Below are 26,967 nucleotides of genomic sequence, written 5' to 3' on the forward strand. Positions count from 1 at the left end.
TAGGGGTGGAGGTTATTCATGGGCTAGGTGACATGGACTTCCACTTAGCATAGCTGACCTGGCTGCAACCTCTGCTGAGAATCCAATCAATTAGCAGCAGAAACCAACATTCAGTCCTTAATAAGGCACCATTCCCTGAAGTGATCAACCTGCTACATGGTGTTAGCATTTCCATCATGGAAGGGGCAGTGTTTTGTTCTATCAAGAATAGACACAACAGGTTTGCTTTCCCTGAAGACAATACTTCTATAAAAACTACCATCCATGAACTTTCAGAGTGCTTTATTCACTGTATTAGTTTGTTAAGCTGCTAGAATATGATATACCAGAAATGGAATAACTTTTAAAAGGTAATTTAATAAGTTGCAAGTTTACAATTCTAAGCCTATAAAAATGTCCATAGTAAGGCATCCATGGAAAAATAAGAAAGGGCCTGGGACTACTCTGTCAGCAAGGAAGGCATGTGGCTGGCATTTGCTGGTCCTTATTCCTGGCTCTGTTGCTTCCAGCTTCTGATGCCAGATATTCTCTAAGCATCTGTGGGCATTCACTTAGCTTCTTTGGGACAAAGCTCTGAGTTTCATCTCTTCGCTTAGCATCTCCAGGGGCCAGAGATTTCTTCTCTTCAGGTCCTGGCTATTTCTGTGAGTCCTTGCTTAGCATCCAGGCTATTTCTATCTTCATCTCCAAATGTCTACATTGGCTCTGTTGTTTCTTGGGCTCTCAGCTCTCTTTAAAATGTTTCTTTTTTTAAAGGACCCCTGTAAACTAACCAAGACCCACCTGGATTGGTGGAGTCACATCTCCATCTAATCAGATGTCACACCCACAATTGGGGGTCTATATGCCCAAGGCTGCTCTGACAAGATTAGATCAGAATTAAAACATGATTTTGTGGGGGTTACATAATAGATTCAAACCTGCACATTTACCACAGCATTGCTTTTGGTCAAGGAACCCACTTCACAGCAAATGAAGTGTGGAAATTGGCACATACTCATGGAATTCACTGGCTTAACATGTTCCCCATAATCCCGAAACAACTGGATGAATAGAGCTGTGGAATGGCCTTTTGAAAACTCAGTTATGGCACCAACTAGTTGACAATACCTTGCAGGGCTGGGGCAATATTCTCCAGTAGGCTTTATATGCTCTAAATAAACACCCACTCTATAGTGTTGTTTCTCCCATAGCCAGTATCCAGGGGTCCAGGAGTCAAGAGGTGGGAATAGAATGACACCATTCACTTTTACCCTAGTGATCCAATAGAAAGTTTTTGCTTCCTGTCCCTGCAAATTTAAGTTCTGCTGGTCTGCAGGTCTTAGTTTTAAAAGGAAGAGTGCTTCTACTAGGAGATATAACAATGATTCCACTGAACTGGAAGTTAAGACAGAAATCTGGCCAGTTTGAGGTCCTCATACTTCTGAAGCATTAGGCAAAGAAGGGAATTACAATACTGGCTGGGAATACTGATTCCAGATTATTAAGGGTAAATAGGACTGCTGCTCACAATGGAGGTAAAGAAGAGTTTACCTGGAATACAAGAGGTCCCACAGGGCATCTCTTAAAACTACCATGCCCTATGACTGAACTCAATGGAAAACTGCAATAACCCATCCAGGTAGAACTAACTAATAGCCCAGAAACTTCAGGTATGAACAGGTATGAAGGGTTGGGTCACCATACCAGGCATACCAACCAGCTGAGGTTACATAATGTGCACACATGTGTATCTATCATCTTTCTTCCTTCCTTCCTTCCTTCCTCTCTCTCTCTCTCTCTCTCCCCTCCCCCCCCCTCCCTCCCTCCCTCCCTCCTTTCCTTCTTTCTTTCTTCCTGTTCCTGTCTGTTCTCTTTCCCTGGAGAAGGCTGACTCGTAAATATGCCAAGGCAGCATACAAAAGTTTTGATAGTTACGGTAATAGTGCAATCAAAATGTGCTTTTCATATTTTGGAAATTATTTTTATGACCACCTTTGTGTTATATGAAATATGTCCTCTGAATGTTGACTCAGGCCAAAGACAAATATCAGCCTAATACTCAGGTTTGTGGCATGCATTTATCAAATACACTCCTTTAGTTTTCACTGGGTAGCCAACAAAGTATGTGAAAACAGTCAGTTGGTATTTATAAAATGAAGGGTATGAATCTCCACTATATTCCCTGAAGATTTATGAACTATAAAATGGCATCATTAGTGTGTTCTGTTACTGCATTGTGCTCTTTAGCCATTTTCCATTTTATGTTGTAAAGCTCCTTAGGATCCATTTGCATGAAAGCTACTGTGTGTACTCATTTTGTATGGTATTGAGGCAAATGTTGTTATCTACAGGGTTCCTATTCATTTTGGAATTCATTTCACAGCTCACTAATTGTGTGAATGAGAAGGGGAAATATATGCTTTTATTCCAAAGCATGCCAAGCAGATGGCCCCACATTCATTGCTACCAGCACTGTCAGTGTGGTCCTTGTTGGTAGGTAGTGAGCCTGGCATTGATCTGTCAAACACAATGTGAGGAGTCCGTTTAGCACAGCACTAGACAGTCACTGAGCCTCTGGTTTGTGGTAACTTATAAACAATTTTTTTTTTCATCAACCTCTAAAGTGGTTGGTTATTTGAGCAGGTGCAAACACAGTAGAATTCAGATTCTTTTTACTTGAGAAGCCAGAATGAACTTTTATTCGTATGGAAATTGTGGGAAAAGCAAACAGTACAGGGGATTAAGCATAGTTCCTGAAAAGAGATCAATACATGTACAGAGATTCAAAACTGTAGCATCATTTCTGACGTTGAAACTTCTCAAAAATTAAGTTGAAGAAAAAGATCAGAGTTTATGTTTTTAAGCTTCTTAGATGAACCTCCTTTCTGATCGCTCCTTTTTTACTTTCTTTCTATACAAGGAATTGTTTATGTGTTGATTTTATATACAGTGATTTATATCACAATTCAGAATATTAATAGTTACATGCATTGTGTGTGTATAGATGTGTGTGTGTGTGTGTGTGTGTGTAATGATAGAGAGTTAGACAGAAGCAGAGTGGAGAGAAATAATGAACATCTTCACACATTTCCCACTTCAACAGAGGTATTAGGGAAATAAGTATTTGGGTTATCACTTCATAAAAAGGAAGGGTGAATCCAAGTGTTCCAATGGAGCTGACTGATGCGGTAATTTGATCACGACATCTTATTTAAGAGAACCGGAGTGTGGAGATTCTGTTTTCTTGTGTATATTAAGAAAAACTGAGTATATGCTTCTGTCACCCCTTCCTTATCTCACTCCCAAACAGCCTACCAGTTTTCACATGGTGAATTGACTATACTTCTTTCTTTTTGTTATGTTTCAGACTGACGCAGCTCTAATGTATGATGCCGTGCATGTGGTATCTGTGGCTGTCCAACAGTTTCCCCAGATGACAGTCAGTTCCTTACAGTGTAATCGACACAAACCCTGGCGCTTTGGGACCCGTTTTATGAGTCTAATTAAAGAGGTATGTCGGGATTTGCCTTATCCCTTTTTCCTCAACATGAATCGCTTGAAAGTATTGCAGGTTTCCTAGCAGGTGACCTTTTACTTTTATCTTTTAAGTGAAATTGTCCTTTTCCCCCCACCCCATATAAGCAAAATTCGATTTTTCAGTAACTAATAAAAATAAAAGGAAGAAAAGAGTGATAGTATAAATAAATGAAACATTCTTCAGAATATCTGTGATGGTGAAACAGATGAAAATCTGTGAGCTATGAAAGCTTGATTTATGAGATTGCTAGCTTTTACCTTTCTAAAATTGTATGTGTGCTACTTTTCATTTCTGTAGTGATAGAGATGTTTAAAGAGTGTTTGTATTTTAAGCAACAAAGAATGCATTACATTTCATTTTTTTAATTTTTTACATGGGCAGGTACCAGGAATCAAACCCGGGTCCTCTGGTATGGCAGGCAAGCATTCTTGCTTCTTGCCTGCTGAGCCACCGTGGCCCGCCCTGCATTGCATTTTTAACACTAGTGTAATTTCCACTACATTTAAATTTACACATCATTTGTAAATCTTAAAATACAGTTATTTAGGCCTATGTTTCTAAAATATAATATCTAGTTATTCTAATTATATTAGTAGTTAACATAAAACAGAATATATGGATACATACAAATGCAAATTTTATTTCATATTGTATAATGCAACCATTTTTATGTCCATGTATGAATTTTTATTATGTCTGTTATTATAACAGACTAAATACTAACGAAATCCCATAGTGAAAATTTATATGTTTATAAATAATAAAGCATATCCCCTGCTGTAATAAAATTAAAACTATCCTAAGATGATAGAGGAATTTTTTTCACACACACATTTTTTATAGATTCATGTATGTATGTGTTTATTCATTAGATCATGAAAGAAACTCCTCTGGAGTCATTATATCAAAATTTGAGTCAATTTCTGCTATGAAAAATCACAGATATTATCGCCATACATGTTTTATCACCTTTAAAAGAAATTATCTGTTTCTCTTCTAGTAAAATAGTCATCATGAAAGTAAAAGTGCAAACAGGTCCATATTTGAGAATCTCTAGGTCCTGAGTAAAGAATAGACCCATAAATTTTCTTTGTCTGATTCTTATCATAGTCTCAGGTAGGTGAAATGACATTTGCAGATGACTGCTTGAAGAATATATTATCTGTTCATAATATTTTCCTCTTTGCTTTTGTTGCCAGGGAATTCAAAGTGAAATTTGTGATTCATGTTACTAATTGTATTGGATCATGTGGTGCACATTTCTTTGTGCTGTCTTTATTCCAGATTTCTTTTACTACTCTCCACTCCTATTTCTCTACCACTTGACCCCTTTATGGGAAAACTGTTTATACTACTATGAATTTTTGTTAACCATCTAGAATAATTTTCTTTGGAAGAAATTTATTTAGAAATAAAACTTTATTCTATATTGGAAGCCAGCTAACACATGTTTAGCTTCAGTCATGACGTATGTTATGTTTTTTTCTATTTTATTTGTAATTGGTTAGCCTAACATATTTTTGATATTGGTATATATAAGTGCTTGAGAAAAATGTGGACTCTAAAATATGTATTAATAATGATATCCATTTTTAATCCTTATGAAATGTTATCCTTAGCCTATTGGGTTTGTTTCTTTGCAATGTTGATGTATATTCTTTCAAATTTTATGATTGTGTGATTACGTTACATGATTTAAAATTTTTCATTTATAGCTACTTTCTAAGCTATTGGCAAATGAAAAATTATGGAAAGTATCTAATTTTGACTATATAGCCATGGATGAAAAAACATTTTGTATTTTTAAAAAGTCCAGATACTTGCTCATCTTTGAGAGATGAACCTATTATGTAGCTAGATTATTATATTCCCCACTATTTCTACATTGAGAGCTCCTTCAGTAGAAGTAGAGTTTGAGTGAAATAAGTACAATACACTTTTCCTGGTCTCACGCAGGTAAAAGTAAAGTAGGTAGTTCATTATTCTAAAGGGAAAATGTATAATTGAAGTAGCGTTATATAGGTGTTCCTGGATTCCATTTCTTTCATTGTAATGAAATAAGTTTATTTTCATATTTTTATGAATTTAGGAATGACATTTGTATAACAATAGTGCTTTTTGTAATCCCAAACGAGATATTCAATATCTCTTATGTGACTAAATTCTTGCTTTGCTAAAAGACCTTCACTAAATAGTTTTAAATAAAACATAATCTTCAAATTCTTGTAGAAAAATGTTGTACCTGGAAAATTGTATTATATAAAACAAAAAGTTTATAATAAATTTCATACTGAAACTAGGGTGATTTATTTTGGAAAAACTTCCTTCAAATTTCAAAAGACAATAAAAATTATTTAAAAATTTGTAGCACTATAAATTTAAGAGAAGTAATTGAAAATAATCTCTGCTTTTTTGTGGAAAAGTGTATTATCTTCTCTTCCTTTACTTATTTATTAATCTATGTTTTGTTTTGTTTGTTTTCTTTTCCCATAGGCACACTGGGAAGGCCTCACAGGCAGAATAACTTTCAACAAAACCAATGGCTTACGAACAGACTTTGATTTGGATGTGATCAGCCTTAAGGAAGAAGGTCTTGAAAAGGTACTTGAGACATACAGGTTGTTTACTTTAATTACTAAATGAAAAACATCCTGATGAGGAAATAAATATGCTCTGTTTTAGTACATTTCATTGCATTTGACTTTATTGAGTCATTCTACAAAATAGAATTTCAATTCATTATGTTGAATATAAAAGTTGACAATTAGGATTTAAGGATAAAGAATTTCATAAGACAGTTTCAATATGTTATTTTCTCACCATTTTTTTCTGATTTTTTGAAATGCATATAATCTCAATTAACCTTAAGATTTAATATAGTAATTATAAAGTATTTGGTTTAATATGGAATTTGTATATGCAACTTACAATCACTTGTGTTTATATAAATTTTACTATTTGAGCAGGCTGTAAAATGAATTAAGGACAGAACCATGTTCCCATTTTGGAGTTGTAGTCAAATGAAATATCTGAATTGAAAAAGCAAAGTAAAATTGATATGAACATAACTGATCAAGGCACTATACTCAATGTACTTGATTTTAAGTTTTAGAGATTGAGGTAAAGCAAAGGCAATGTTTATAGAATGTAAGATGTGCTTACTTTAAGAATCTTTGAGTTTAAATTGGCTTATATTTGTAATATTTAGATTTTTTTCTGATAGATTCATTGAAAATTGCAAATTAAATAGATATTTTGATAATAACTTGTGAAAAAATTCTATTTGGCTGAGATCATATTGCCTTGAAGATAGTAAGGCATATATTTCAGCCAGCAACTTAACATGAAGCACTATTCATACATGCGAACTGAAGAAGGAAGCTGAGTAAAAAGAATTCCTTAAGTCTGAGAGAGAACATTTTAGAATGTTGATTCCACTGATATAATAGAGAGAAAAACATTTTTTTTTTTTTAAATAATGTCACCAAGACAGAGAGAAGTGTGTTATGGCCAACACTTGACTGATTGAAATTGATAGGGGTGCTACCTCTTCCCACTGAGAGTTTCAGACTGCACCCTTTGTCAAAACCTTACAAAGGCAAGGATGTTTTATAATAAACTGGAACCCAAACATTGATTAGGCACTGGTGACTAACCACTTGCTTCCAAGATGAGAACATTAGTCTATACTGAAGACTGGGGTTGTAATGGTGGTGTTCAATTAGCTGTTAAGAATTTTATTCTTAACATTCTTATATAAGTTTACTGGGAAAGTTATTACCTTATTTTTCTGAGATATCTGTGCCACTATGATGAGCCTCAACAATTGCTTGTTTTTCAGCACATCAACATAAAAGTGATGATGCAGTTCATATTTCTGTAAACCTACTCCTGCCTTAGATTCAAAGTAGAGGAAACATTGGAGAAACTTTCTTTTATGTTGTAATGTAGATTATAGACCGTCCTGAATATAATGGCTAACAAATACATGTGATGATCCAGCATTCTGATAACCAAAGTACAAGTGTGAGCTATCCATATTGCTCCAAAATTTCATAAATATCTTGTATTTTCTTCTGAAATTTGAAGCTTGTTTTTCTAAGTTCATTACACACAGTCCTTGTCTTCAAGAAACTTTTTATATATTATAATTAGATAACACATTTGTTCTAGTTTGTTAGCTGCCAGAATGCAATATACCAGAAATGAAACGACCCTTAACAAGGGGAACCTAATAAGTTGCTGGTTTACAGCTCTAAGGCTGAGAAAATGTCCCAATTAAAACAAGTCTATAGAAATGTCCAATCTAAGGCATCCATCCAAAGAAAGATACCTTGGTTCAAGAAGGCCGATGAAGTTCAGGGTTTCTCTCTCAGCTGGAAGTGCATGTGGTGAATATGGTGTCATCTGCTAGCTTTTTCTCCTGGCTTTGGGTTCATGAAGCTCCCCGGGAGGCATTTTGCTTCTTCATTTCCAAAGGTCACTGGCTTGTGGATGCTCTGCTGCATGGTGCTGCAGCATTCTCTGTTCTCTCCGAATCTCTTTCTCCAAAATGTTTCCTCTTTTATAGGACTCCAGCAAACCAATCAAGACCCACCCAAATGGGTGGAGACGTCATCACTTAATCCAGTTTAACAACCACTCTTGACTAAATCACATCATCCAGGGAGATGATCTGATCACAGTTTCAAACATATAGTATTGAATAGGGATTATTCCACCTTTATGAAATGGGATTTTGACTTAAACATGGCTTTTCTAGGGGGCATACATCCTTTTAAACCAGCACAACATTTTTGAATAAATACAATGGAGAGATGTCTGTATCAAACCTTCATAAGAGCAATGAAAGAATATTTCTGACCAAGGATTTAATTAAGTAGAGAGTCACAGTAGAAGGGGCTTTTAGAACTAAATGTTACCATGACAAAAAAGTAGAATACTAAAGGTTTCTATGTTATGTTACAGTCAAAACACCATGGTCTCTAAAAGGATCATGTAGTATCAATTCTATAGGTGATGAAACTAGAAATTTTAATGCCAAACTCAATACTGCCTTATCATTATTGGTAAGAAATGAAAGATGACAAAGTATAAAAACACTAGCTTTATTCATTACTTCTTCTCTGTGTCCACTGCCTTTTCTTAATTTTGCCTTGGTTACCTCTGGCCAACACATTTCATTTATTCATTTATTTTTCTAATGAATATGTAATGAACATTTATTTTTGTCCTTTTGAAATTTTTGTATCCTACTGGAGGAAAACTATCAATAATAAGTAGGCTCATAAAATTGAAATATTGGGTTATAGTAAGGACTGAAAAGACATATTTTGTTTTATGTCATTAAAATGATAGAGTTTGAATATTTTTCTGAAAAATGAAACTTAAGAGTGAAACAGCTAAGAAGAAGAAAGTCCACACTTCCGATATTTACAATCTTGGGATGTATAAACTCCTAAAGAACAGGTCTATTTTTTATTAACAGGATGGGTTCAGGAAACAGATTCTGGAGTTGAGATACTACTGTGAATACATCTCTGGAATTTAGACAGTTCCTGTTCTGCTTTGAAATGATGTATGCGCCCTAGAAAAGCCATGTTTTAATCTTAATCCCATTTTGTAAAGGCAGCCATTTCTTCTAATCCCTATTCAATGCTGCATATTTGAAACTGTAGTCAGATCGTCTCCCTGGAGATGTGATTTAATCAAGGGTGGTTGTTAAACTGGTTTAGGTGACGACATGTGTCCACCCATTTAGGTGGGTCTTGGTTAGTTTCGGAAGTTCTATGAAAGAGGAAACATTTTGGAGAGTGAGAGAGATTCTGAGAGAGCAGAGAATGATGCAGCCACAAGAAGCAGTCCACCAGCCAGTGACCTTTGAAGATGAAGAAGGAAAATGCCTCCCAGGGAGCTTCATGAAACAGGAAGCCAGGAGAAGAAGCTAGCAGATGATGCCGCATTCACCATGTGCTGTTCCAGATGAGAGAGGAACCCTGACTGTGTTCATCATGTGCCTTTCCAGATGAGAGATAAACTCTGACTGTGTTTGCCATGTGCCCTTCCACTTGAGAGAGAAACCCTGAACTTCATTAGCCTTCTTGAACCAGGGTATCTTTCCCTGGTTGGATGCCATTGATTGGACATTTCTATAGACTTGCCTTAATTGGGACATTTTCTCAGTCTTAGAACTGCAAACTAGCAACTTATTAAACTCCCCTTTTCAAAAGTCACACTGTTTCTGGTATATTGCATGCCAGCAGCTAGCAAACTAGAACAGTTCCCAATGATTAAATGAATCCTTTCCACTGTATCTTGACAATGACCTTGGTTTAAAATCCAGCCGAGTTAGCTGTGTCTAAGAAGAGTCCTGAATATGGCATCCAAGGCCAACCACATCTCTCCAAGAAAGACATCTAGGGCTGTGTCAATGATATTCCCTACAGCAGGAAAGCAGGAATAAGATGGATAGATAGTTGGTGCATGTTCCTCCACTCAGGTAATAAAAAGGCAATTTCCTTGTTTCAGAGCCTGGGTTCAAGTACTCAAGCACAGGAAAAGTATTAGTGGTTTTCCCAGATCTAATGCTTCTTGGCAGTTCAACATACATATTATACATTCTACTTTCAAAATGTTTTAACAATTTATCCATTTCTTTCCACATCCGTTGCCACAGTCTATAACCAGAGATCCTTTACCTTTCACTGAGACAACTACATTAGTGTCCTATGCTCTACTCCCCCTTAAAATACATTCTTCTAACCACACCAGCTATATGGATGCTTTTCATAGGAAATTGACTTTTGTCACTGCTTAAATTCTTCCATTGATTCCCATTTTATTTTTAATACAACCTGGACATGAGTTACCAGTTCCTGGCTAACTTTCGCTACCTTCTCAGATATTTTTTGTACTCCAACTACACTGGCCTTTTCTCATTCCCTCATATATACAAAGCTTTCTATTATTTGGGCACATGTGTTTACCCATTCTGGAATGTTCTCTTTGCTTGGCTAGCTCTTACTCATCCTTGGGATCTCAGCTTAAATGTTACTTCCTTAGAGAGTCCTCCCCTAACCTGTAGTTAAATTTAAGTTTCTCCCAGTGCCCTATACTTTTCCTTCCTAGCACTTTTCATGAAGTATAATTATGTATTCATTTGTACATTTTTAAAGGCCCATCTCCCTAACCAAGCCTATCTCACAAGTCCTATTAGAAAAAAGAAAACTGTCCCTTTTTCCATTATTATATATTCAAAGGTCTACCAGAGTATCTCATACACCCTCAAGAAATTTTCATTGACTGTTGAATGAATGAAGGATCATGTTGAGACTCTTAAGAGATGCTTCACATGAAAAGCATACTCAAGTTTCTGATATAGTTATTTTCCTTTCACACGTTTTTTTTTTTTTTTTTTTTTTTACTTTTTTCCAGATTTGCGCAGTGCCTCAGGAAAGGGAACAGAGAAATCCAGTAACTGGAGAGACAGTGTGCTAAAGCTGTGGGTCAAAGTTTCAAGGGGATAAAAGATTTTAGAGTGCAGGAGAAAGCAGCACTGAAACCTCAGGCTATAGGGGTGCCCATTTTACCATGGCAAATGTAGTACCCTATATTGTGAAGTTTAAAATTTTCATCACCAATATTACATCAAAGAATTAACATATTTATTCTTTTTCTAAGGGTTTCCTTTTTTTTTTTCTTATATGTTATGGTGTAGAAATAAGTGAAGATCTTCCAGATAAAAATAAATGGAAGCCACTTATTCAGAGCTTATTATAGCAAAAGAGTCAGATAATATCACTTGTATCAGGCAGATACTCAAAGGAAGGCAGGACAAGTGGGAAAGTTTTATAACGAGAAAAGGGAAGGCATCAGGTGTGCGCTGATGAAGGGTTGTTGGTATAAGGAAGCTAGAGGGGACTATCTAGAAGCAGGGCATAATTGATTTGTGGAGCATATTTGACTTTCTTTGATGATCCTTAGTTGGAAGGATGGAGCATAAATAATAACAATAAAAGAAAAAGAAGAAAGCCTCTATGATCTAGATATAGTCCACACTCAGAAAATTGAGATAATGGAATATATAGGGCAAATATAAAGAAAAAAATACTTTATATATATATATCCTGATTAATATTTTAAACTTTGAAATAGAAAATAAATAAAAAGGCTTTCAAGAAAAAACATTACCAACAAAGAAACATAAACATGCTTTATTTTTATGAACAGAAGCTAAAATTTATTTTAAGAGCCAATTAAAACTTTAAAATAATGATGAATGATGCCATAATTTTCCATAACTCTTATGGTTTTTGAGGTTGTTTCTTATCAAATTTAATCCTTATAATTAGGGTGACCCTATAATATGTTATCTAAACAATGATGTTGTCTAAGCTTACAAGAGAATGATATTGATATTTACACCAAGAAGACAGTTGTAAACCTGAAGTATCCAGGAAAATCAATATAGAGAGTCACCCTACTGATACAATTCAGTGAGGTCAACAGTCCCCACCTATTTATGGTAGTTTAGAAATGAAAAAAAACCTACTTAAAAGACTGATCAAAATCTTACAATAAGAAGCAGAGGTTTCAAAAATAGAAAAAAAAAGATTATCTTGACTTTTGGTACATGGTTCTTGTGAAAAATAAGGTAAACACTGGTGACAGTTTCTTCAATCAATTCCAAGTTTTAAATCATGTAGTCCCCAGGGGCTTTACAATCTAGGAGTCATTGGGGATTTACAATCTAGGAATAATGCAAAATTGTATAAAATTTAAAATTTAGTGCGGCTGAAATTTCTGAAATGTCAGCATATTTTTCTAAGAAACTTGAGATTTACAAAAGAGGTCTCTTAATGCTTGTGATTGTAGGAAATTAGATTTCATATCCTATGAATCTGAGCCACAATCCACTTTCACCGATTAGTATTGGAAAAACAACTGACAAGGAATGAAACCAGATAAATGTTCAGATAAGTGAACATTTAGCTAACTCACTTTTTATAAAAAGTAATCATGGGAGAATTAAGTTAAATGAAATGGGTAAAATTTCATATTAGAAATTTGGTAAGAAAGTTGGAACATCAGATCAAGCTAGAGGTTTCATTAGGCAGACAACAGTAGGTAAATGCTGTTTGCCAGTACTTTGGCTGGTACAATTAGAATTGCACATCTGAAAACCTAGCTATTTAGCTAATCGTGAAAGATAAAAAGGAAATAAAATCTAAGGGAACAAATGCATGGTTGGTATTAATTATAGATCAGAAAGGGAAAAGTGGCAGCCACTGTAAAACAGAGTCTGCAGATGTGCCTTGTTTAGTCAACAGAGAGCTGTTAATGATTTTAAATTTGCATCACTTTGCACAGATCAGGTACTTTACCTCCTGCCCTAGAAGCCAGCTGGGCTTCTGTTAACCTGGGTCATGCTTTTGTGGGAACAAGAGGAAAGCACCCACACTGGGAATATGTAGGCCCAAGGCACACAGCACTGTGAACAGAGCAGAGTCTGGATTTTGGCTCCTACTAGTTCCTTCTGCCTTGAAATTTTGTGAGATTTGCAAACTGCTCATCCTTGCATATAAATTCTTGCTTGTGGCTTATACCCCACCACCTCACTCCTGATGTTACCTGCCTCCCTCAAGGCTTTTCATTGTTGACCAGATTTACAATTAGACTCTGTCCATATGATTCCATGAGAGTCACACACAAAGTAGAGAAATGTAATTGGTCAGTAGGTAATTTACTTTGGAAAGCATGTTGAATCAATATTTTTTCCCTTTCTCTCCCTTTGAGTTATTTGGCTTTTTCCTTTATTGACACAAAAGTGAGGGAAACAATTTAATGATAAGAGGGAAATTAGCCTGATATGAGAAAATATGCTAAGAGCAGCAAGAGATATTTTTATATATCACTTAAAAGGTGTTAATATTAGTTAAATACAGTTTTGAAAAAAAGGCATTAGACTTTGCACGTCTATGTAATTATTAATAATGCCATCTCTACTATTCTTATAAATAAAAGACATTACTGTTGTTTCTACTTTTCTGCCTAAAACTAAGGGAGAAAGACATTGTGGTGGTTTAGAGCAGTATGCAGAAAAAACAAGTTCTTAATAACCCATGCCTGTGAGTGTGAATCCATTGTAAGAAAGACCTTTTGATGAGGTTACTTCAGTTAAGGTGTGGCCTACCTTAATCAGAATAAGGCACAATCCTATTTATGGAGTCCTTTATAAGCAGAATGAAATTTGGACAGAGAGAGAGAAAGGAACAGAAGCAAGAAGCTGAAATTCATTGTTACCTGGAGGAGAAAAGAGTCCAGGAGAGGCCACCATGTACATCATTATGAGACAAAGGAGCCAAGGACCAAGGATTGCTGGCAGCCAGCATCACAAAGGCAGTCCTCTGGAAGAAAACATTGCCATGATGATGATGGCTTAATTTGGAGTTTCTTCTAGCCTCACAGACCATGAGCTAATAAATTTCCATTATTAAAGTTGAACTGTTGTGTGGTATTTGTTTGAGAAGCCAAGGAAACCAAGACAGATTTGGGTACCAGGAAAGTAGAGTACTGCTATTGCAAATACCAAAAAATGTGGAAATGGCTTTGAAATTGGGTAATAGGTAGAAATGGGAAGAATTGTGAGTAGCTTGATAGAAAATACCTAGCTTTCTTTAAAGAGACTGTTGGTAGAAATATGGATACTAATGGTCCTTCCTATGAGGCCTTAGTCAGAAATGATGAAATACACTATCAGAAACTAAAGGAAAGGCAATCCTTGTTTTAAAGTGACAGAGAATTTGGCAAAATTGAATTCTGATGTCAGATAGAAGGCAAAACTTGAAAGCTATGAAGTTGGATATTTGAGCAGATTTCCCAGCTAAGTGTGGAAAGTGCAACCTGGTTTCTCCTTGTGGTTTATAGCAAAATGTGAGAGGAAAAGGATAAGCTGAAAACTTAATTCTCGGATACAAAGTAACCAGAAATGGATAGATTGGAAAATTCTGAGCAGATAATGTACTCTGAGACTAGGGCCAGACCTCCCTGAGTTTCCACAAAGCAAGTTCTGCAAGAAATAGTTTCTGGAAGGTTTAACTGAACATGGAATCAGTCAGCCATTTCAGGGGAAGGCAGGATTGGGAATGAATTTATATAGGAAAGTGCTTTTGTCTGATAGTATGGACCCCTGTGAACTATACACAAATTCAGCATGTTTTATGTGAAATTTGTATGAACAGATACACTGCCAGCCTGAACAGAAAGGGACAGAAAAGGGACAGATTGTAGGAAGAATGACTTCAAGGGCAGAACCATGGAAGCTGAGATCTAGACTGAAGACTTATCATCAGGTCATGAGTGGGCCCAACCATGTCCATGGAAAGAGTGGGCCTTCTGCCCCACTGTTCAGGAAGAGTATTGCCACTCAAGTGCTCAGAGAGGGTGGGGCCTGTGCCCGGAGGTGTTCAGAGAGACTGGCTGCCATGCCAATTCACAGAAAGGGTGGAATCTTCACCCCAGTGTTGGGAGGCTCGTGCCCACTCCACAAATACTTGGAATGGGTTGGGCTGCCATTCCATCAGGCCTGAAGAACAGTACATGGATACATATATGACCCTCAGTTCTTGAAGTCTAATGGAGTTTGCTCTTCTGGGTTTCAGAATTGTTTGGGATCCATAATCTCTGTTTTCCTACCAATTTCTCCCTATTGGAGTGAAAATATCAGTCCTATGTCTGTCCCTTTATTTTGTATTGGAAGCAGATACCTTGTTCTTTAGGTTTCACAGGTCTACAGAGAGAGAAATTGTGCCACAGAACAGACCACACCCAGAAGGTGGAGTGCAATGGTTTGGAACTATATGTAACCCCCTCCCCCCCAAAAAAAAAACAACAACATATTTTTGGACTTAATCCTTGCTTGGGGCTATGGACCTATTTAAATAAGGCCTTTTGATGAGATTACTTCAGTTAAGGTATGGCCCACCTCAATCAGGATGGGTCTTAATCCCATTATTAGTGTCCCTTATAAGTGGAAGGAAATTCAGACAGAGGAAGAGAAAGCTACTGGAATCAAGAAGCTGAAATTCAATGGAAACTGGAGGAGAACAGAGAGGCCACCATTGCATTTCCTTGTGACAGAGGAGCCAATGACCAAGGATTGCCAACAGCCAGCCACAGAAAGCTAGTTCTCAGGAAGAAAGCATCACTCTGATGACACCTTGATTTGCACTAAAATCATGATTTTAGCCTCAAAATCATGAGCTGATGAATTCTCATTGTTTAAGTTGACCCACTGCATGTTATTTTCTTGAGCAGCCAAAGTAACTAAAACAGACATTTTAGGAAGTTACTAGGAAAGCAATGAAAATGAAAAAGGAGGCAATAATAGTTGATATGATGGAATATAAAGAAAATACAGGGATTTTAATATTTAATTAAGATAATGTTATGCTGATGGGACCCTTATTAGCATATTTAGGTAGACCAAAGCAAATAACATCTGCTAACTCAATGTTATTTCTAAAGTAATAATTTATGTACATGTTTATTTTAAAGTTAGATTGATAGTTTTCCTTTCCTTGAAGAAAAAGATTGGCTCAGGAATATTGAAGCAAAATTTCAGCATTCCAGGTTTGGGGATTGGAGAGAAGAACAGCTGGCTTTGCATCTCCTTTGCCTCTGTCCTCCTTTAGTGATGGACATTGTTAAATGGTGACGCAATGGTGCAGGTGCACATAAGTTATCCAGTCTCTGCATTTAGGGCATCCTTTGCTTTTATGTGGCCCCAAGAGGCTTATATATGTCATTTCACAGGCTGTGTTCAGTCAGTGAAAATGTTCAAACACTAAGAGTAGATGGCCTAATCTATCAAATGTATTAGTTAAATTAAAATGCATATTAAAAGGAGAGTAGTGGTGAGGAAATGGAAGTACTAGGATGAGTTGTCAAGATGAGATTATGCTGTGTTCTCCTTTTCTAGGGATATTTTAAAAGCTGCAAATGTGTGTTTCTAAAAACTCCAAAGGTAATTCTCAGTATAGTTTTACTATACTGAGGATTATTCAGAATACTCTTCAATGCCTCCCTTAAGCCTATTTTTACCTATTAATTTATCTGGGATACTCTGTCCTTTAGCTTTGTCCACATATTATGACATGATATCTTTATAATGAGAGTATGAGAGAGACCCATTGCAGTAAAAGATATATGCTTTCAATATGTTTTTAGACAGCTATCAAAGTATCATCAGATATGGTTTATCTTGGTGAATGAAAGTTTGAATGGAAAATTAAGCTTCCATACTAACTGTAGAAGTAGATTGGATCATTTTGTTCTTTAATGTCACACTTCACTGGGTACACATCAAAGAACAGTGAATCATGCTTAAAACAAGCAGTCTTTACTTTAATGACAGCAGATAATGCAGCAGAGGTGAGTAATAAGTGTTAGCAATCTTAACTTTCTCTTGCGGTTCTTTCTCCTAGGTGCCTGATGAACAATTTAAAAAGTATGTATGCTATTTTTTAGATTGGAACCTGGGATCCAGCCAGTGGACTGAATATGACAGAAAGTCAAAAGGGAAAGCCAGCCAACATCACAGATTCCTTATCCAATCGTTCTTTGATTGTTACCACCATTTTGGTAAGTAATTATTTTTCCATTCTTTCTAGATAAATGTATATATACATGGAATTATATAGAAAAAGTACATTGAAATTGTAACAGTAATGAACAGAATATAATGCATATTACAGTTATTTAGCAATTACTATATAATGGATGAGTCAATATTAGTTTAGTCACAATTTTATTTTGTCAGTATTAAATGATATAAATCATTAATGTGTGCTGCTTATGTTGATTAATAATAAAGAATCATATATTACTGGAAATCTTTACATTTCTACCAAAATAGTTGCTACCAAAAGATCTTCATTGTCAAGATTTGAAAAATACATGGACATGTCCACTATATACATGTAGTTAAGTGAGGAAATGAATGTGGGCTTTGCTTCTGCTTTCATTTCCTACAAACATATCTTAGGGGTCATGACATTTATTTTTCAGGATTTTTTTTCCCATTGTAATTATGTTTTAACCTTACTTTCACTTTAAATGTTTTATCATGCAGAATCATTTTCCTTTACTTATCTCCCTAATGAAGTCAAATAAGTGCCTTTTTAACGCCAGAGGTATTTTCAACATCAACAAAATTAAATTAATAATGATAAGCTAGACATTTTTACTTCTCTTGTAATTATGTATTTTAATTAGGTCACACAGTAATGTTCACTTATGCCTACCATGCCATTTGAAGATGGAAATTTCAATTTTAGGATAAGCAATGATCCCTTATATTATTCAGTCAGTACTTTCTCCCTACAGAATAAGCTAGTTCAATGCCAGTTCTTATGTCTCTCCAGACAGACAGTAAGAATGTGAGATTAATGTCCAGAACAAACTACCACATGCTTTCAGCATTTATATTAGTTGTAAATTTGATTTATAGTGACAAATCAAGCCAGGATGAATTCATATCCTTGTCCTTTTAGTCCAAACAAGGGAGGTCAGATCTGTTGGCATGTTAGGTTAAAGACTCTTGATGATGAATCAAAGCTGGGTGATCAGAATTAGTGATGGGAGCTAATTTTTTTTCTTTGTTAAGGAAATTGTGGGTATACAGATGGTCATTCCTATAACACAGAATTCCCATACACCAGCCCATCAACAACACCTTAAAGTGGAGTGGAACTTTTGTTACAATTGATGATAGAATATTTTTATAATTCTACTGTTCACTATTAATATGATTCACTTTTTTTTTGGGGGGGGGGTGATGGTGCATAGACCAGGAATCAAGCCCGGGTCCCCCATATGGCAGGTGATAATTCTACAACTCAAATACCCTTGCATCTCCAGGAGTAAACAATTTTTAAATGGTTAACATTTTTTAGTTCTGAACTAAAGTTTTTGATACCATACAATTTGGAGATTTATGGATTTTCAACTGTAAGTCTAGATTAAAGCACAGGTCTCTTCATGCCTTTTTCATAATACTGCAATTCTCTGTGTTACCTATGTGGTCCTTAGTTTGAAGTCCAGTTGTTAAAATTCCCTTGCTTTTTGGTGTTTATTATAACTAATGGTATTAAAGTATAAATTTTAGAATCATGTTTTCATTTATGATGATTTCCTTTATTACATGGTATTTCAGTTTGTTAAAAGCTACTGGAATTGCAATATACCAGAAATGGGTTGGTTTTTATAAGGGAAATTTATTAAATTGCAATTTTACAGTTCTGAGGCCATAAAAATGTCCAAACTAAGGCATCCAGAAAAAGATACTGTAACTCATGACAGGGCCAATGAGGTTCAGGGTTTCTCTGTCAGCTGGGTATATGGTGAAATCTGCTAGCTTTCTCTCTTGGCTTCTCATTGAACTGCTTTCCTGGTGGTGTTTTCTTTCTATATTTCCAAATGTCTCTGTCTGTGTCAGCTCTGAAGCTTTTTCCAAAATGTCTCCCTCTTAAAGGACTCCAGGAGGCAGATTAAGATTCACCTTGAATGGGTGGAGATACATCTCCACAGAAACCACCTAATCAATCAAAAGGTCCCACCCACAATTGGGTGGGTTATGTATCCAAGGAAATAACTTAATAAAAAGACCCCACCCTACAGGATTGAATCAGGATTAAAGAAAATCACTTTTCTGAGGTACACAATAGTTTTAAACTGGCACACATGGTGATTGTGAAAATATGAATAACTGCCAAAAAATAAAAATAATAATTCTTAAAGAGAGAGATCTTTACCTTTCCTTCTACTGCTATGGATCCACTAGTAGGGGGAAATATCAGGTGACTGGATGTTTATATGGGGGATACCTATTTTTCCCTTGTGTTCTTGATTTTCTATAGACTTTCAGTCCTATCTAAGTATGTTAAGTGTTTCCTACTGTGGACCTCCGGTACAGTAATTGATTTTTCTCAATCAAAAGGTTACAAACATTTAAATGCCACTACATGTTCTTTTCCTTGACTACTAGTAGCACTTTAGTATGCAAATGACTATGCATTTGGGTACTTTCTCTAAAAATCATTTATTCTCAAGAAGTTTCATTCTTCCCAGTTACTCTATGAATTTAACAAATGCTTGCACCTGCAACTTAGTGTTATTTTTTTATTTCCCCAGCACTGTGTGGAAGGCTGAGTATTTCAGTTTCTATCCCATTTACTTGCTTAGGCTTGTAAAGTTTTGTTGTCACAGCCCACAGATAGAGAAGGCTTATCTTGTAGCAAGCTCCCAAGGACAATGGAAAGATTCATAGCACAAAAGAGAGACGTGACTGGATCGTTCCCTAGATAGTTCTGCAGCTTCTTCTATAATATCAACAAAAGCAGATTTCTAAGTCTTCAAATATGTTGCTGCAATGAGTTCTCCCTCTAATACTTCTCTTTCAATGGTCACAGAAGGACTGTCAAACACGTAGTACCTCTTAGCTGATAGCATCTGGGCTTAGAAACCCGGACACTGCAGCTTTACAAAGATTTTCATTCTTAGCAACCCCTACACCATATGTAAGCAGTTTGAAACATCTATTGTAGATATAATAAGACCAAACTAATTTAAGGAAGTTATAGTGGATATATATATGTACAAGTACTATTTCAGTGTTAACACCTGAGATGAGATAGTCTCATTCAAACGAAAAGTGTTCTCACACCCCATTAGTGTAAGCAGCTTATTCAAACAGCTGCTGAATCTTTTCTCACCATATTTTTTATTCTGTTTCAGGGATCCTGCTGGCACTGCATTACTCTCTTTCACTCTTTTCTCATTGCTCATTTATATTATTTCATATAGTTTCTTATATTCTCACAGAGCTCTAGGTCAGCTAAGTAAACATAAAACCTATGACGGTATCATAGAGAAAAAGAAGTTTAAGCTAAATGTGAAATTAGTCATTATTATTTTTTAATCCTAGGACCCTCAATCTTTAAAGCCTTTGTATGTGATCAGAATTTATTTATTTATTTATTTATTTTAACTTTTTTTTTAGTTGATAATATAATACCTATACAAAGCAAAGAAAGAAAAAAGCAACAGTTTTCAAAGCACTCTTCAACGAGTAGTTATAAGACAGATCCCAGAGTTTGTCAAGGGCTACCATACCATCCTCTCAGACTTGTCCTTCTAGCTGCTTCAGAATATAGGAGGCTAGAAGGAATATTTTTTTTATTACCACAATCGACGTTTTTTTCTTTTTTGTGAAAAATAACATATATTCAAGAAAGCAATAAATTACAAAGCACAGAACAACAATTAGTTGTAGGACAGACTTCAGAGTTTGGTATGTTACAACAGAATTTATTTTTAATTACATGCACATATATTCCACCTCCTTCATTCCTCTTTATTTAATCTACTTTAAAATTGTAAGGAAAATATAGAGTCTTAAATATTTTCATTTTCTGTCATTTTATGGTTTTGATTGCCAACATTATTGTCAATACGTTAATTTTATTTAAGACTAATTTATTATGGACAATCTACAAAGTATGGTATAGAATGAACAATAGAGAAAAATAAGTTCTTGGTCCATCTTAACTACTAGCAAATCACATGGAAATATAACAGTTTTTGCTTCAGCTTTCTTATTTTTAAGGTGTTAGGACAATAGTACCATGTAAAATGTCTGGAATCAAACTCAGTGCACCTCAAACTTTCTTTTGTTTAATTCAAGTCTCAACACGCCACACTGTTTCTCCTATATTTCTAATCTCGTTTATGGTTCTCATATCTTTCTATTTACTCAGCCCAAAGCTTTGTCTTTTTAGACACTTCTGTTGCTTTAAATCCCATATTCACAATTCAGATACCATTTAGTGCAGAAGAAAGAATGAATGGGCTATTCCAAAGAAATTTAACCAAGAAGTTAGCCAAGTAACACTTCGAACAAGTGAGATAAACTTTGTTTGTGGACACCATGGAATGGGAAATGACCGAGTCTGATTTGAGAGGCACTGTGGTGATAGGAAAGAAATGGCATCTTTGAAATATCAGGAATGAGATTTCTTGGGGATATATTAGATCTGAGTCAAAAACAATTGAGAAATATGGATGAGGTCTTCAAGATTAAAGACAGAAGAGGCAGAGGTGTTAACTATCACCACAGGGTATGATAAAGATGTTGGGAAGGGAAATAATGAGCTCTATTTAGTCATGTATGAGTGGAGATGTTGGCAATAACATTTGTGTAGTCAAATCTTGATTATTCATGAAATGGGATAACTAATTAGATTCAGAGAAGAAATGCAGTTTGGAGATTAGCTAGTAAGTGCAGACCCCTTTCCCATCAAGTATTTTGTAAGAACAGTGATGAAATGCCATATTGATTGATTTGAGCTTTAGCTTTTTTTTCCTCCTTTTTTCCTTTCTTTTACTGTGTATTATGCTAATAACTAGTGGTCAAATTACATATATCAATAGAAAGACAGTAACAACCAGTCTCCCCTATCAATTTATAGTTTATTCAAGTGGAGGAGTTTAATTGCATACTAGTCTACTTTAAAACATATGAGTCTTTTCTTCACACAAGAATGACTGATAGTCACTACACCAAGTCTTCCTTTAAACCCTTATCCCTCTGACATCAGCATGTACCTTTCCTGAAATGTTGGCAAGCAACACAATTTGCAGGACTTGCTCTTTTTCTTGAAAGTTAAGTTCCAGCACATTACACAGTCATGGTTTCTATAAGATTCACTATACTATCAGGTGATTAAATTGCATTTTATGGGGAAAGAACTTCTTTCCATCTGCTAGCAGCTTTTTTAGAGATGAAAGTAAAAGTAAATTTTTTTCTTAGAATGGTAATTATGGCCAGTAAAAACTTAGATGTTTTTGAACATTATGGAAATTCTCTGAAGTTATTCTGAAAGGAGGTAAACACAGTTTACAACAATTAAGAATATAATGCTTTTGCCTGCAGTAGTTTACTAAAGGTTTTGTTTGTGCGCATGTGAGTGTGAGACAATCAGCCTTAAAAAAAATGCCTTTGCTTATTTAGCTTGGAGATAAAGAGAAAATCAGAGAGAGAGAGAGAGAGAGAGAGAGAGAGAGAGAGAGAGAGAGAGAGAGAGGGAGAGAGAGAGAGAGAGAGAGAGAGAGAGAGAGAGAAGAAAGGAAGGCAGGCAGGCTTTCTTGGTTGCCTCAAAATGTACTTAACATTGGAAAAATATAAAAGATAAGTAAGAGACATGGTTTATTAAAACTTATTAAAGTAAAACATTGCCCTATATCGCTGCTACACTATTTTATTGTAACCTTTAAAGCATAAGCTTCAGATCATGACAGTTATTAATTCTCTATCCAGGAAGCTCACATGAAAATGGCTTTTTAAGAGTATTTGAGAGATCAAAATGAGGTCTGTTTTCAGCCATGAGAACAATTATATGAACCTTTGTGGAGACTCATCAGCAGGTTTTGATCTTCACAGTCATCCTTCATATAGCCTTTTTTTGAAAACATTAAGTTGCTTTGAAGGTTTCTGCTAAGGTTTTCACTTTTTCTTTCTGTTATTCTCACTTCCAGTTGTGATAACCTCTGGTACAACATAGGCTTCTGACATGAATGCTAACTAGGGATTTCAGACTTTAAGAGTCATGGTGAATAGAACAGAATTGAAATACCAAGACTCAATCGGAACACCTTTCTTAGGACTAGAGAGTAAAAACACAATGCTTGTTGGAACAGCAGAGCCTGATAAAGTAAATGACACAGTAAGGTCCTGTTAATAGAGTAATAAATCAGATATGTTATTATCACTTATGCTTATTACTTTTTGTTCTTTTGGGTCATATTTTGTGTTTGTGGATTCAAATTTTTTTTCTACATGTCCGATTAAGTTTCTATGTATGTTTTTCAGCATCATTTCAAGGTACAGTGAATCATTACAACAGTTAAACTTGTTAGTTAATAATTCCCTTAAATATGTTTCCTTTGCATATTTGGAATAAAAGTTTTGTTAACTACATTTATGAATTTACTTGCTATGTTCTAAATCAATCTATATGACATGGAGTTGTTTGTTTTACATTAGGTTAAATAGAGAAACTCCATAATATTTCCATTTTACTAGAAAATGTTCTTCTATAACTTTTATATTTTTATTTTATGATTATAGCCTTTTTAACTTTATTACTTCTTTTTGAGTAAATTTTATGTTATGCATTGATATATATCAAGGTTTTCAAAATTTTTAGCAAAGATTTCACATAGCATCACCATGTAAAGTTTATGTCTGCCTGCTGAGCTTCTTTCTCCTTTTTCGTAATTAGGTCAATTAAGAGATCTTATATTACTATGGCTTTTACAAAAAAAGTGCTTGCAATGTATTGATTTTTTTTCTTTCCTAATTTCTAATTCACTATTATTTGTAATCCCTTAACATTTATGAAAGTTCCTTAATTTAGCTTAGAAAAAATCACTGAGGACTACTTAGGGTGGCTAAAATATAATTTAGATAAGTGATGGCATTTTGATATTAAAAGTGAAAAAAAAGCAAGCTTGAAATCATCCAGAGGTCCTAGATAGGACATGAAATCATAAAACCAAATTATTATTGATCTTTGCAAATGTTAATGATACTGGATTCTCATTAAGTCTCATCAGGTTTAAAAATACTATTTTAATTAATACAAAGAAATGACTTTTAAATCAATCATTTATTACATAGTTATTTTTACAACTAAATTTCTATTTGGAATAATTTATAAAAATATGATTAACACGTGTAATTTTTATTTTATACTGTAGATAAATATTACATTCTTTTCTTTTAAAAATCCTCTTCGGATTATGACAATTTCACTCTGACTGGTCCAGTCACCCAAAAACTGGCCATTTAAGAATAAAGGCTTTAAAAAAATTATGATTTCTCATTTGGTAGCCACCATAAGAAATATTTCCAAGAATTTTTCTTAAATAAGAGAACATATATTTTTGAAGCAATTTTTTTTTAAAACATAAGACCAACCAACCATTTTCAGAGGAAACAAATGCAAATTGTTTATAATTTGGAGCATGGAAATATTGGCTCGCCATTCTGCTTTAAGGTGGTTGACCGTGGCTTATGTCCTCCCTTGGCAGATGGCTTAGGGTCCCTCTGCCAGTTTGCAAAGAGAGGACCAGGTCTGGATGGTTATTTTAGAATATCTGCCTGTGTTGTTCCCAAGTCAGATCTGAAGAAAAAGAGGCTGAAGAAACGAAACAAAAATTTCCCTCCATTAGTAATCTGTTTTTGTTCAAACATGAACTTTATTATTAGATTTTTATCTTTAATCTACTTTCAATACTAGTGCTTTTATTTAATTAACAAATTCTGGTTATAGTTTTATGGTATTTATAAAATCTGAAATCAAAATACTAAATGGATGTCCATATTACAACTATCTTGTTAACATTGCAAAAAATATGCTTCTTCTTAACTTTCCAATAAAATTGTCATGAAGATTCAGAAAAAACAAAACAGCAACAAAAACTTAGCAATATTATAAACTAAAGTTAAAAGAAAATCATGTATCAAAATTGAGAGTTTCCATCAAATAGTTTAGCGGGATAGGTTTCTGATTATTTTCTAAAATAGGATTTTATAGTCCCTGCTTGTGAATTCAAACAATGTGATTTTGTGTTTTTATGACATAAGTACAGGAGAATCCTTTATTTTCTAATGCTTCTTTTATCTTGAGCCACTTTGTGGACTTCTTCCCATTTTTAAAGTATTCTACAATTAATTTTGGGGGTTGTCTAGATAATCATACATTATCTAAATAGCAATGATTTTGTCTCATCTTTTGCTCATTTTTACTTAATTTTGGCTATTTTATTTTTATTTGCGTTTAGTTAGAACTTCACTGAGTCTGTTTTTCTTCTTTTATGGTATTTGCCTACTTTATTTTTAACTTCTCTAGTAGATTTATGCTCAAGAAGATCTTGTATTCCTAGTTTTCCAATAAATTATTTTTCATGATTGGACAATATTATTGAATACTTTGCTTATCTATAGAGATTATTATTCATTTACAAATTGTACTTATTGATTTGATAAATATATTAATGAATTTCCTAATAGTAAAAATACTTGCATTCCAGGAAAAAGGTTGCTGTTAATTATAGTAGAAAATTCTTCTAATGGGGTGTCATGTTTAGTTTACTATGTAGTGTTAAGGTATGTTTATAGTAAATGCTCCATATTTATGGCTTTTAACCAGTTTGTTAGTCTTTGTTGTTTTTACATCGGTGTTATGTTAGCTTAATTAAAAAATCAAGGATCTTTTCCTCCAGGACTTACTATGTTCTAAATCAATCTATATGACATGGAGTTGTTTGTTTTACATTAGGTTAACTAGAGAAACTCCATAATATTTCCATTTTTACTAGAAAATGTTCTTCAATAACTTTTATAATTTTTATTTTATGATTATTGCCTTTTCAACTTTATTACTTCTTTTTGAGTAAATTTTATGTTATGCATTGATATATATCAAGGTTTTCAAAATTTTTAGCAAAGATTTTCACATAGCATCGCCATATAAATTTTATGTCTGCCTGCTGAGCCTGTTTCTCCTTTTTCGTAAATTAGGTCAATTACAAGATCTTATATTACTATGACTTTTACAAAAAAAGTACTTACTGATGTCTGACATTAGTATAATTACCCCCAGTATTTCCTAGTTGTTGTTTTCATGAAATATCTTTTTCCAGTCTTTCACTTTCAACTTATTTTTGTCCTTGGGTCTAAAGTGAGCCTCTTGTTGACAGCATATGAATGCATCCTGTTTTTTAATCCATTCTGCTAGTTAATGTCTCTTAATAGAAAAGTTTAACACATTAACGTTTAATGTTATTATTGTGAAGGCAGTACTTCTAACATTTTGTCTTTTGGATTTTCTATGTCTTTTGGATTTTGTACGTCATATCTTATTTTTTTATCTCTTTCTTTCTGTCTTCCCGATAGACTTCATTTCTACACTGACCTCTAAGCATCTCTTTCTAGTCTTTTCCTGTCTATGGGCACATCTTTTGTTCATGAACTCTCTTAGTGTCTGTTATTCTGAAAATATTTTAAATTCTCTCACTTTGAAGGACAATTTTGCCAAATAAAGAATTCTTGGTCAACAATTTTTCTCTTTCATTATCTTCAGTATATCATACCACTGCCTTCTTGCTTCCATGCTTTCAGCTGAGAAATCCACGTGGTCATACTGAGCTTCCCTTGTATGTGATAGATTACTTTTCTCTTGTACTTTCTGAATTCTCTCTTTGTGTCTGACATTTGACAATATCATTAGTAAATATCTCACAGTAGCTCTACTAGGATCCATTCTGTTTGGGATGAGCTGTACTTCTTGGATCTATAAGAGTTGGGAAATTTTCAGTGATTATTT

The 26,967-nt window shown here is 34.6% G+C and overlaps 1 protein-coding gene across 18 annotated transcripts in view; it reads left to right on the forward strand.

Moving 5' to 3' along the window:
* Window positions 1–26,967, forward strand: part of GRIK2 (glutamate ionotropic receptor kainate type subunit 2) — a 1,225,242-nt gene that overhangs the window by 946,255 nt on the left and 252,020 nt on the right. For all 18 annotated transcript variants that reach the window (XM_077162495.1, XM_077162496.1, XM_077162509.1 and 15 more), the window contains 3 exons: window positions 3,350–3,493; window positions 6,014–6,121; window positions 17,048–17,161. In XM_077162495.1, the coding sequence (XP_077018610.1) occupies window positions 3,350–3,493; window positions 6,014–6,121; window positions 17,048–17,161 (366 nt within the window). The remainder of the gene's footprint in view (window positions 1–3,349; window positions 3,494–6,013; window positions 6,122–17,047; window positions 17,162–26,967) is intronic.

Source organism: Tamandua tetradactyla, chromosome 5 (genome assembly GCF_023851605.1).
Source record: "Tamandua tetradactyla isolate mTamTet1 chromosome 5, mTamTet1.pri, whole genome shotgun sequence".
Taxonomy (NCBI): domain Eukaryota; kingdom Metazoa; phylum Chordata; class Mammalia; order Pilosa; family Myrmecophagidae; genus Tamandua; species Tamandua tetradactyla.